At 38.4% G+C, this 12578-nt stretch overlaps 1 protein-coding gene and 1 long non-coding RNA gene across 3 annotated transcripts in view; one reads left to right on the top strand and one right to left on the bottom strand.

The window, feature by feature from the left end:
* The window catches only part of LOC127474598 (uncharacterized), a 702069-nt gene that overhangs the window by 117105 nt on the left and 572386 nt on the right, over positions 1-12578 (top strand). The gene's annotated exons all lie outside the window — the stretch shown is intronic.
* The window catches only part of KCND2 (potassium voltage-gated channel subfamily D member 2), a 270977-nt gene continuing 262444 nt past the window's right edge, over positions 4046-12578 (bottom strand). For both annotated transcript variants that reach the window (XM_051795503.1, XM_051795502.1), the window contains exons 6-7: positions 9061-9308; positions 4046-7260 (exon numbers count right to left, since the gene is read on the bottom strand). In XM_051795503.1, coding sequence (XP_051651463.1) covers positions 7083-7260; positions 9061-9308 — 426 coding nt within the window. In that variant the 3' untranslated portion in view covers positions 4046-7082. The remainder of the gene's footprint in view (positions 7261-9060; positions 9309-12578) is intronic.

Below are 12578 nucleotides of genomic sequence, written 5' to 3'. Positions count from 1 at the left end.
TTAGAAAAGGAGCAGGTGTGCTCAGAGTGCTACAGAGACCTGTGGTGCTACACAGGGGATCGAGTTGTCATTGTTTTTCCCAGTTTAAAAACACACAAAAAAAAGCCGATACAAATCACAAATGGTGGAATCTTGATAATAGATTGCATGTACACATGCATTCAGCTGTGGATTACAATGGATTACAGCTGAATGTAGGAGATTTCAATTAAGTAAGGTAAAAAAGTAATATAAAAAGAAATGTAAAATTTCCTTTGTCCAGGAAACCCCAGCCCTTAAAGTTTTACTCATGGAGTATCTGTGGAAGCTCCTTTGTCCATGTTCAGCTATCTCTAGTCTTTCCCTGTGAGGAGGAGTCAGACTACCGGTTAGGGTTGCCTGTATGTCTTCTTGTGTCCAGGTTAGAGCTCACGAAGGAACAAATATGGTGAGCCAAGCTAGGAGGATATGTTGGAATTTAGAGATACTTCCAGCTCAGGTCATTTGGTTTTAGGCTTTTCAGGTGCTGAGTAAGCACTGCCATCATGTGCAGTCAGGTTATTTTAACAGCAGAGGAATTGCTTGGAGTAGGTCTCCTTTGATATAGAACCAGTCCCCCAGATTTTGAGGTTTGTGGACCTCCAATGAACATCTGCAGTCAAGGTAGCCTCACTTGGGCTTGGCTTCCCAAATCCTGATCCAGTCTGCGTTCAGCATGGGGCTGGTTTCATTAGTGGAACAACCCACATGTCAGAAATGATAAAATATTCCCTCCCTAGTAAGGAATATTGGTAAGTATTCTGGGAAAGAATCCTTCTATTTTGAGCATCTAACCACATTTGCAGAAATAGGTCTGAGCTGTAAATTTGAACACTCTCAAACTTTCTTAGCTCAGGCTGTGAGGTGTCTGTTTTTCTAGAGCTTCTTCAAAGAGCCTTAAAATTAATTGACTGAGCCTGCTCTTTTCCTGTAGAGCTTTAGGATATATATAGGAGAGAGGCTGCTTGGCAAGAGGGGAACATTTAGATACTTATAGTAGTGAAAACTACTTCATCCTTTTCTTTGTCCCTCAGTTTTGCAGGAGTACTTGGAGAAGGATGGTGTATTCTTTGTTCTGTAATGAACTAAATCTCTCTTGTTGCAACAAACAACTGTGGAAATGCTCCTTAACGTTTTTCACAGAGCACTCAAGGTATACTCAAGGAGAGCAATTGTATTAGACAAAGGAGGCACTCCCTGCTGCACCAGGTGTTCCTGTTCGGCCTAGTGAATCATACCCAATCCCTGGGACTGTGCCTATTGCTGTGGGGCTAAACACAGTCATGATTTGGGATTATGGGGATGCTTTTAGGAGGCAAAAATCACTATTCCCTAACGTTGGATAAGGTATTGATTCACCTGCCAGCAGGTTGTATGTCAAGGCTTTTGGAAGGAAGCAACTATATTTTCTTCGTAAGTGTTCATTTTGTAAAAGCATATATGAATATAAGGGAATATATAAACAATAAATAGTAAAAAGAAAGGCTGTTGGTCACAGCAACTGTACAGTTAAATATAATGGAAGAAGGGATTTTCTAATAGCTTCTGAAGTGTTTACTGCAGAAGCATTTTACTGGGTCTCAGTTAGTTAGAGCATGGTGCTAAAAACACCAAGGTCGCAGGTTCGATCCCCTATGGACCATTCACTTAAAGAGTTGGGCTGGATGATCCTTGTGGGACCCTTCCAACTCAATATTCTGTGATTCTGTGAACTATGTAGGAAAACACTGATTATTAAAGTCTTATGACATTGAAATACTCAGGGTTTGTGTGGCACTGTTTTGGTAGTGGGGGGATAGAGGGGTGGCTTCTTTGAGTAGCTGAGAAGCTTCCCCCATGTCCAACAGAGCCAGAGCCATCCAGCTCCAACACAGACCTACCACTGGCCAAGGTCAAGTCTGTCAGCGACGGTGTTAGCACCTCTGGGATAGCTATTTGAGAAGGAGAAAAAGTTATTGCAGCAACAGCAGCTGGAAAGAGGAGTGAGAATATGTGAGAGGAATAACTCTGCAGACACCCAGATCAGTGGAGGAGGGGAAGGAGGTGTTCCAGGTACTGGAGCTGAGATTCCTTTGTGGTCCATGGTGAAGACCATGGTGCAACCAGCCATCCCACTGCAGTCCCTGGAGGTCCCTGGTGGAGCGGAGATCCACCTGCAGCTTGTGGAGAACACCATGCCAGAACAGGTGGATGCTTGAAGGGGTCTGTGACCCCATGCATAGCCCTTGCTGGACTGGGCTTCTGGCAGGACTTGTGAAGAGAGGAGCCCACACTGGAGCAGTTTTGCTGGCAGGACTTGTGACCGAGTGGGGGACCCACTCTGGAGCAGTTCATGAAGAGCTACAGTCCATGGGAAGGGCTGTCTCCCATGGGAGGGACCCTACACTGGAACAAGTAAAGAGTGTGAAGAGTCCTCCTGCTGAGGAGGAAGGAGCATCAGAGACAATGTGATGAACTGACCACAGTCGCCATTCCCTGTCCCCCTTCACCTCTGGGGAGGAGAACGAGGTAGAGAATTCAGGAATAAAGTTGAGCTTGGAAAGAAGGGAGGGTGAGGGGAAGGTGTTTTAAGATTTGGTTTTATTTCTCATTATCCTACTCTGATTTGATTGATAATAAATCATTTGCCCCAAGTCAAGTCTGTTTTGCCCATGACAATAGTTGGTGAGTGATCTCTCCCTGCTCTTGTCCCTACCCAAAAGCCTGTCCAGCTGAGGAGGGGAGTGATAGAGCAGTTTTGTTGGGCATCTGGCATCCTGCCAGTGTTGTCAACCCACCATAAGCATACATTTAATCATGCAAAATGCTATTGTAGAAGTGAGATTATATCTGAAACTTTAAAACTTGTGTATGATTGACTACTACTACTCTCTTTTAAAAAAAAATTGTGATGTCCTAACCTTTTGAGAATTCCTATGCATCTACTTACATTTTTTTCAGCACTCCCCTACTTCAGTTGTTTCTTGTGCATAGTTACTGTAAAAAGTAGGTAATTAGATATTGCAGGCAGGGAAGAAACTAAGCTATCTGGATAGTTCCCATATATCTTACAGACTTTGTCAATCTATATAATAGTGTTCACTCCTGACACAGGAACACTATATATAGTGTCCACTCTTCTAGCCACAGGTTCACATATCCCATCAGCTGATGGCTCTTCCATAACGTGATAATCCTCAGATTTTCCCATAGTCAATGGGAAAATAAAGTCCTGGTGGGTCCCATGTGCAGCAAAGACAGCATATGACCTCCTAAGCACCCTCCCTGCTCAAAATTTAATGATCCTTCTCCAGATAAGCTACTTCTCTGAAAGCCGCCCTTCTCCCTGGAGCAACTGAGGCTACATCATGCTCTCTGCTGCAAAAGCCTTTTCCTGGTAGTCAGAGGACAGCTGTTTATGAGAGGACAGTTGTTCTCAAAAATGCTCTGGGATGGTTCCCAGACATGCTTTAGTCTTTCCCTGCTGCCCAGAGCAGTGAGCTCCTAGCAGAGATGGGCATCACATGTACCAGTGCTGATATGCAGTTGATAGATCAGCATTGTCTGCAGTCAGCTGCCCTTTATTAGTGATACGTGATGTGTTGTTACCTGCTCTTATGCTACAAAAGGAGTTTGATCTCATGTGCACTAATATTTTATCAAGGGAATTTGATACCAGGTTTGAGGAGGCTTTGTAGCCTGGGAGGTTCAGCAGAGTGGTCGGTGTCTGGATGTACTGAAAACATAGCAGACATTTTTTTCAAGTACAGATAGAGATGTGGAGTTCATATTGCTGGAAATAATTTAGTGTTCTCTGCTGCTGCAGACTGGAAAGGGAATGGTGATGGTCACTGGCACAGAACAAGGGCAGCTCTGTGTAATGGAGCTGTGACATCCTGGTCTCAATGGCTCTAGTATGGCTTAGATACACTCAACGGCTTGCCTGAAATTAATGTCTGGGACATTCACTGACTTCAGATATCATGTTCCTTTAAAATTACTGGAGGGGGGAAAAAAGTTTTCATGAATAAGTTATTGCAAAACCAGGTTGACCCATTCAAGCATGCAGATGTTTTATTTAAGTATTCCTCAAATGTCTATTTATTCAGCATAACACGTGTATTATGCTGCCTTCTGAAATACGATATATGACTGTCAAACAAAATTGTCAAAACAACAACCTCAGTTTCTTTGTATGATACACAGAAATAATTACATTTCATGTACAGTACAGATGCATTTTACAGTCATCAACAGTCATTCACTACCAAAACAGTATTTAAATCACCTAAAACACCAAAAAAAAGTGTATTTTCCAAATTCAGAATAAATTAATGGCTTTGCATGTGACATATGGAAATAGGAGACAGGACTGGAATTCTGCAAAATCTTACTAAATTATCTCTTAAGCTGCGTTTTAAAAATGAAAGTACATGTTGCTTCAGGGGTATAACTTATGCAAGTGTATTGCTGTAGTGTGTTCTTTCTAGTGCCTATGAAAAGGAGAATAAAGAGCTTTTAAAAGACACGTGACCTGATGGAGTCAGTAGGTTTCCTGGGTTGTATCTAGACTGTACCAAAGTAGGTTTAGTAACTGCCTTTTTGCATTATTTAGCTGATATAGCTAGTCATGAAGTACCATGTGGCATAAAGAAGTTTTTGCAGATTGCTAACATCAAGGCAGTTTTTATATCAATAACTGTTTGGCAAAAGGCGGGGACCAAGTATGAGTAACCATGGGTAGAAGTAGGATGCAAGTAAAAACTCTGAGTGTGTTCTGCCTCTCCTTTAAACCCCACTAAAGTTTATGTAACCTACCAGCTTCAGCAGACCTACTGCAGTTTTCTAACGGGGTGGAAGAGAGGAGAGCAATGCCAGATAATGAACTCGGGCAGGGTTCCTCAGAAGGAGTGCTCCTCCTCTGGCTCAGAGGACAGCCTGTGCTTTTGTTCTCTGCTAAAGTTTGAAAGAAATATAGAAGCTCAGTTTACAATAAGTAAGTTACTCTGATTTGCAAAAATAGTGAGAAGGTAACTGCAAATTAACCAAGCTTCAAAATAAGTAAATGATTAAAGAGTAATGAATGGCATTATCTACTCTTTTTACTTGCAGTTTAATTCTAATATGTGACATTGTTGTATTTTGGTGTATATACTGTAGCATGATAGTCCATCATCTACTCTTCAATGTCTGAAAGACCAGCATTTGTGTGCAATAAAAAGTGTATCATCAGCAAGTTTCAGTTTTTAGTGGGTATTTTCTGTTAATGTAAATTTTCAGGTCAGTAGAATGCTAGCAAATACTATACTGAAACATACACTACTCAAACTATTAAATAACTGTGTTAATCATTTATTGTAATGGCATCTAATGCACTGAGCCTTTTGATTTATATGCATATTTTACTTTGCAGACATGCAATTATTTCTGATCCAGTGTTTTTGATGTATATATGTATGTATTGATATGCACATATTCCATGTATATTTGATGTATATGATGTATGGTATGTCATGAATATAAGAAGCATTATGATACATCTAACATACTCTCATGAAGGAAAATTATGCTTTTTTTATCAGAAGGGTTTCTGATAATATCATTGTGTTTTAAAAATGAAGCCAAAAAGCCTTAACTCGTAAAGCCTTCATATTAGCTTTTAGGCCTGTCCGTGTAGGCAAATTCCAATTGAAATCAATTATACTTTTATAGCTTTGAGACTCAATCAATTATTCTATCATTGTTCTTAGGTAATTAAATGTTTTTCACACAATATAAATTCTCAAACAAGTTTTAAGATGTAAGTTTACAGATAATTACAAAAAGAATTTAGCCATCATTTTTACTGAATGTCTTTCAGTGTCTTCCAGTGTAGCTAGTACTCTGGATGCTGCAGAATATGAGCAAGGAAGGTTTGGAGATAATTGTTAGCTGATCCCAAAAACACCTTTGTGGTAATTTTAATTTAAATAGGATTGATCCTGTGGCAGTACACTGAGACGAGAGGTTTGTTCTGAAAATACAGAAGTAGACAAGATGTCTGTGGAAGAAAGGACTGTGTTGATGTCATCAGTAGCCTTGAAATCCCAAATGGTACGGTGATGTTGGAGGGGGCAACAAACTGTCATAGAAATAAAGAATAGTGGACAAAAAGAACAATGACTGAACAGCACATTTGTGGTGCACAGTTTGGCTGTAAGATTATGTAAATGTTTGCCATTAGAAATTTTTAGTGTAGATGAAGTTGTGTAAAATACCTTAAAAAAAATATCCTGATTCCTGATACAACAGGTGTACAATGACTTATTGCAGTTGTAACAGTACCTAGGAAGCAAGATAAAACAATAGTAAATATTGAACTAACTGAACACCTTTAGTTCACTAATGAGTGTTTGAGTAAGAAATACTGCGTTTTTCAAAAGGGAAGTTATTTGTACAACTACCATGGAACATTAACAATCAGCTTGTTGTAAGTGCACGGAAATGCCCCTTTCTACAGTAATATTTTATCATGCCTAATCTGAAAAACAACAAAAGTAAACTGAGATCACAGCTCCAAATAATTTCAGCATGCATTATGGTTGTAGTTCTTTCAGTCAGTACAAACATATTTCATATGAGCATTTTTTCGTTCATTTTTTTACAGTTCCTCAACAAGTTTGTGGTTTATTAACAGGGAAAAAAAAAGACAGGTTATCAAAATGTTTTTTCGTTGTTTTGCATTCAGCAGGAACACAGGTTTCTATTTTTTCGTTTGTGTTTTTTTCTAAAAAGAGCTTTCATGATAAGAAGAAGCATCAATGGGGACATTTCATTGTGCTCATATAATAAGTCAGGATGGTCACAGAAGATTCCACCACGCATCAGTTTGGACAAGGGGTAAGAAACTCCTTTTGGTTCACACCCTATGACACCAACACCCACAAAGTGTTTTGTTTCTCCCGAACCTCTTGCTCTGTGTCCAGTGGCACACTCGTCAAGGGGTATTTTCTTTGTCAGCTCTCTCGTTCCTCACGACTCGTTTTTCATTGCTTGAGCTCAGCTTGCAAGTGGTCTTTATGATAATTTATAAATAATTCCTTATTTTATAAAGCAGATACTCTGACAATGTTTCCTCCTGAATACTCAGGAGAGTCTGGCCTATCATCTCCTTCGGGTGTGGTGACCGGAGGTGTCGGGATGCTGATTATTGCTGTAGTGACATAAGGCTGCTCACAGTTTAGTTTAACACACTCTTCCACTTTGGCGTTTAAGCTGGAACGGCTGGAGGAAGAAACAAAAATCCAAGCAAATAGAAGGTCCATGTTACCACAAAACTCTTGTGTACCCGATTCCACTCCCTCACCCGGCCATCTCCATCCTGCCCCATTGGAGAGCTCTAAGTGCAGAACAGCACTACCCCAATACCCTGCACCCCAGCAGCAGGTGGTCCATGGCTTTGTCCATGTCCCTTTGTCCCTTCCTTTCCACCATTTTTCAGCACTTCTCAGCCTAAGTGTTTCTGAACAGGGGAAGCATTTGAGCAAACTTAGCATAGCCAAGTTACTTGCTATGCAGGAAAGTGGAAACTAAGGGCCAGTCCCAGTCTCCTGCATATTCCTCAATGCCATGCTTATTTAAGAACATTGTGTATTTTAAGAACATTTTGATATTAGGAAAAATTTCTTCACTAAAATCGTTGTCAGACATTGGAACAGACTGCCAAGGGAAATGGTGGAATCACCACCTTCAAAAGGTGTGTGGATGTGGCACTTGGAAATGTGGTTTAGTGGTAAATGTGATAGCACTGGGTTAATGGTTGGACTCCATGATCTTGGAAGTCTTTTCCAACCTTAGTGATTCTATGATTCTATGTATATTCTGTGTCATCAATAGTAATATTGCATTATATGCACTACTTAAGGTTGAGTTAATATGTTCATGGTGTTGTTGCGGTATTTCTGCATCATAAGAAACTTGTAAAACTCAGACTATTTCAAGGTGAGACCAACATTTTATGCTTGTGTTTTTAGTTTTTTTTCTAGCACAAAGCTGGTGCTTTGTGTTTTTGCATAGTTGGTGTCTTGAAATATGGTGCAGGCAAGTCCTCTAGCAGAGAAAGGATGGATCCAGGCAGAATATTTCCTGAAAAGCTAAGACAGGTTGGAGCTTTGTGCTGGCCAGGAGGTCTCATTGCACAACAGCTGAAAAACTTCAGTAGCCACAAGCTGCTGGATTGTTCATGGAAGTGAAATCCAAACCTAGTAACTACACAAAGGAAGCTACTCAAAAGTAGCTTAACAAGACAATCTCTATAGCAACTAGTACTAAAAATCCTTCCTTATTGAAGGGTGGCATGTATGACTTCAGTAGAAAATACTTCTGGGTCTCCTGAGACCTTTGCTGTGTTTTCAGAGGTGGTATTCAGATATACCTGAAAGCCAGATGCTTTACTTGTGAGAGTAGGGGGACATTCAGTAAACTACAGACTCTTAAACTGCATTTTCCTCACTTTTGTAATAACTCCTCAGACTAGAAAATACATTTTCTTATCCATTTCATATTTTTTTCATTTAGAAGAGTCTTCCTTATGACTACTACACTTAGGACTCTGGAAATCAGTTTTATGTCTCTGCTCTGCAGAAATGTGAGGAAGTCTTATTTCCTATGCTTCTGAACCAAGCATGGACAGACAGACCATTTCCTCATGTCATATATTAGAATTGCACATTTTTCTTTGCAAAATTTTTCTTCTTATGTGTTTGCTCACAGCATATAATATTTGGTGCTCTATTTCATTTGGGGTCTCTGGATGCTGTTTGCTGCAAATAGTACACAGTAGTTTGTGGGGAGGGCCTGAGAGGGCAGAAATGAATATAAACAGACTATCCTATTATCTTGGATTAAGCTTGGAGTAAAAGAAGTGCAGAACATACATATAAAAATGCATAACTCTTTTTAGGTGACCGTTAGACTCTCATCTTTAGCTTCACTGCCTGCCTATGGAGGCCGCAACACCTCTACATCTCTTCTCTAACAAAGTCAGGAGCTTCAGCTCTCGGTGTGCTGATGCACGAGAAGTACCTGTTAGACAGTGGTGTCCTCTCCACACATCTGATCTGGATGGTGCTGAGCTCTTGTACACTGCCTGGGCGGCTGCCAGCGATGGCGGTGTTCGGGATGCGGTAAGTCTTTTTATGTCTTCGTGAGCAGCAAGTGCTGGTGACACCTTGTTGAGATGAAATAGAGGGGCTGTGGCTTGGAGGTCTGTTGACTGTAGAAACCTCCATACAGCTCTCTTCGTAGACTTGCTCATCCACAAACTCGTGGTTCTAGCCAGAGGAATCCAACAAAGGGACAAAGCACACACAGAGAGATAATTGAAGTGAAAATATTAATCATGATTGTTTAAAGGCTTAAACTGACACAACTGAATAAACTGGGAAAGTTAGACAGCTTATTCTTGATTATAGTGTTTAGCCCATATTAGCCTGGGCTCAATACCAATACAAATGTAAATGCTGGAACAAAACACTCAGAGCTCTAAACAAGAAAATGTTAATCCAAATTATTTTGCAAAATAGCATGTGATTGTAATGTAGTTTGCATTATAAATATCTGTATAATCTATGAAGTACCACAAAATAGAGATTATGTTTATTAATAAAATGCAAGTGATGCTTATGTAAACACTCTAAATGTCAACTGGAAATAAATAAGATTTATTATATTGAACTATAATGCAATAAAATTCATAAATATTTTCCAGATTAGTTTAGAAAGCTTCCTTTTGAATTACATGTTATAAATCAGGAGCTGAAACATGTTTTGAGGTGTGCAACTGAAGAAAAACATTCAAACAAATAGAAGTTCTCATTAAAGGAGATGAGATGGTTACTTAAAAGCATCTAAAAAGCTCCTAATTACTATAGATGGATATATCAAAAGCAGTTTAGAGGACTGAGAATTTTAGTTAAATGAAGTCCTCTTTATTCATGCAATCTTTGCTTAATCCTAGTAGTTTTATAGGGTGGTCACAAAGATGAATCCAAAGTCACTCAAACAGCCAGTTTACATTGATTTGGCAGGTGATTAGGGAGCATTTCACACTCAGACACAGTTTCCACATTTTTGTGCAAAAGAGCATGAAATACTGGTGTTCCTTATGGCAGTGAGGGAGGGAGGGAAGAAAGTTTTATTCTCACTTAAAAGTAGAAATCCAAACTAAGTAGAGATTAAGATATGTTCACACGCAGTTTGAGAAACCCTCATTTTTAAAGAAAAATCTTTCCATTTTCCACTCTGTATCCTAAGAATGTTTTAGGGGAATGGTTTAGGGAGCATGTTGAGGATTGTCTTACACTCTACTTGGTCCCACATCAAATTTGTAAACCTGCTGTGTTTTTCTGTATTAGAATGAGGTAAATTATTTTTCCCCTAAAAAGCGATGCACTAATTGGAAAGGTGCTGATGTTGTTCAGAATTGCCATGCTGTGCCAATATAAAACATGTGAACAAAGTAAACAGAATAACAGCTGTGTCCAAGCGTTTGCAACAAATGGAAATACCTTTATTCGTATATTATTTTTATTTCAATTTCTTCTGTTCTTCTTCACTTAGACATAAGTTTGTGTGAACTAAGAGTTGTTGAGGAATGCAAATTTCAAGTGATAGAGAAAGAAAGAACTCGCTTGAAAAGCGACTTCTGTAAGGCATGTGTCAGTCACAGTTAGGATTTTGAACATGATCACAACAGTAGACATAAAATTCAGAGAGAAAAATTAACCTAATTGCCATCTTTAGATTACATTCAGGGGCTTGCAGTATGTTTGCCAAGAACACTGCAGTTTTTCTGTTTAAAATAATTTTGTGCTTCCTAAAACTTTTATGGAGCAACCAACAGGAATTCAATTTGCAGGGACCATTAAAGTTTTATTGACTGAACTTTTAATATAGACTGGAAACATTTTGAAATGCTATAATGGCTCAAGTTAATAGATTTGATTATATTTTTAATTAACTGTTCTTAAATTAGCTAAAAGTAGCCTGTAAAATATAACTTTTAGTGCAATTAGTTTCATCATTAATGTAATTTTCACAAAATTCCATAACATTACCCACTCTGCATTTCTGAGAGTGGAGGAGATCTTATCCTATTGACTTTCCAATGAAAAGAGAAAATATGCCTTTTCTTAGCATCATGTGGACTGATGCTTATACCATTGTGGATGGTGAGAGTCCAGGAAGATATGCCACCCTTGCTGTTATACCACGAACCTTGCCAGAAACTTGCCACATTCCACATGCTGAGGGCCAAAAATGCCAAGTTCCCAGTAAAATGTTAGGAATGCATGATCTGCAGAATATAACTTGGAACTGCTGCATACATTTTTGTGTTCATATGTCATATGAAATCAGTACTCATAGCAGGACCCAACAAAAGGAAAAAAGTAGATTATGTGCAAATGTAAGAAACAAGATAATACTTGCTTTGTAGAGTTTTTTTTTCTTTTTTTTTTTTAAAGGAAAAAAAAAATAAGGAAAAAAAGATTTTACATATTCCGCCATTATGATTAGAGGAACCATGAAACTTTGGGAGCCGAATTCAGCTCCTACCAAATGATTAGCAATTTTTTTCCATGATTTCTGTAAGAGTTTGACAAGACCTATGGTTTTTAAATATGTTTGTAAAGTTCCACTGTGGAAAAATTTTAAAGGCAGATTGCTATTATCCAGTTCTAGTACAAAATGCCTCAAAAATGTTCCAAAAAGACCCGGCCTGAATCTTGGCAAAGAAACCACATTATATTCTGAACAGGATGCAAGACATTTTGTCCTACAACACATTATGTAATAATGAATACTCCTAAAGAAAAGAGGAGGCATAAGCACCTGTGGAACGACATATTGCTATCTAAGTGATGTAACAACTGGGCCCTATTATTTACAAAGAAATGCTCTCAAAAGGAAAACATTAGATTACACACATACATACATACATAATGTCTTAATTTTAATAAAAATTTAATGTCTGTTGTGGGAAAAATTTTTACTTGTTTGTTTGTTTTTTTTGAGAAAGAACAGAAAGACTTTTATAGTAATCTCCATCAACTATAGCAGAAGCGGTATTGACTCTTTTAATGAAAATCTAAAGCTAGACTATAAAGATTAGAAAAAAAGGCAAATAAAATAGCACCAAGTTCCACTCTGTATACAAAGCTTAAAGAGGAATCATGTCATTTTCTATATGAAACTGGAACTTATAAAACTAGATACAAATTTGTAAATGGTGGTTTCATGGATGTTGACCAATTTATCCTCAATACAAGATAAATTCTGCATGGCAGTATACCACACACAAAAATACAAACATACAAGGAGATAATTTTAGCAATGCTCTGTGTGAAATTCTCAAATCTACAAATACTAAATTCAATATAAATATTTATGTTGTTATCTTTTATCATTATCCTTAAGAAATGACATAAAAGAGGAAACAGTGTAAAATTAAGAATGATTAGGGCTATTTCTGTGACCTTATCTTTCTAGAAATATACTATTAGTAAACATGGCACTTAGTTATTACTAAACTGTAATTCTGC

The sequence above is a fragment of the Manacus candei genome, unplaced genomic scaffold (assembly GCF_025592945.1).
Source record: "Manacus candei isolate 608988 ecotype Guabito, Panama unplaced genomic scaffold, ASM2559294v1 h1tg000043l, whole genome shotgun sequence".
In the NCBI taxonomy this organism is placed as follows: domain Eukaryota; kingdom Metazoa; phylum Chordata; class Aves; order Passeriformes; family Pipridae; genus Manacus; species Manacus candei.
This window is presented reverse-complemented; position numbering and strand designations above follow the sequence as displayed.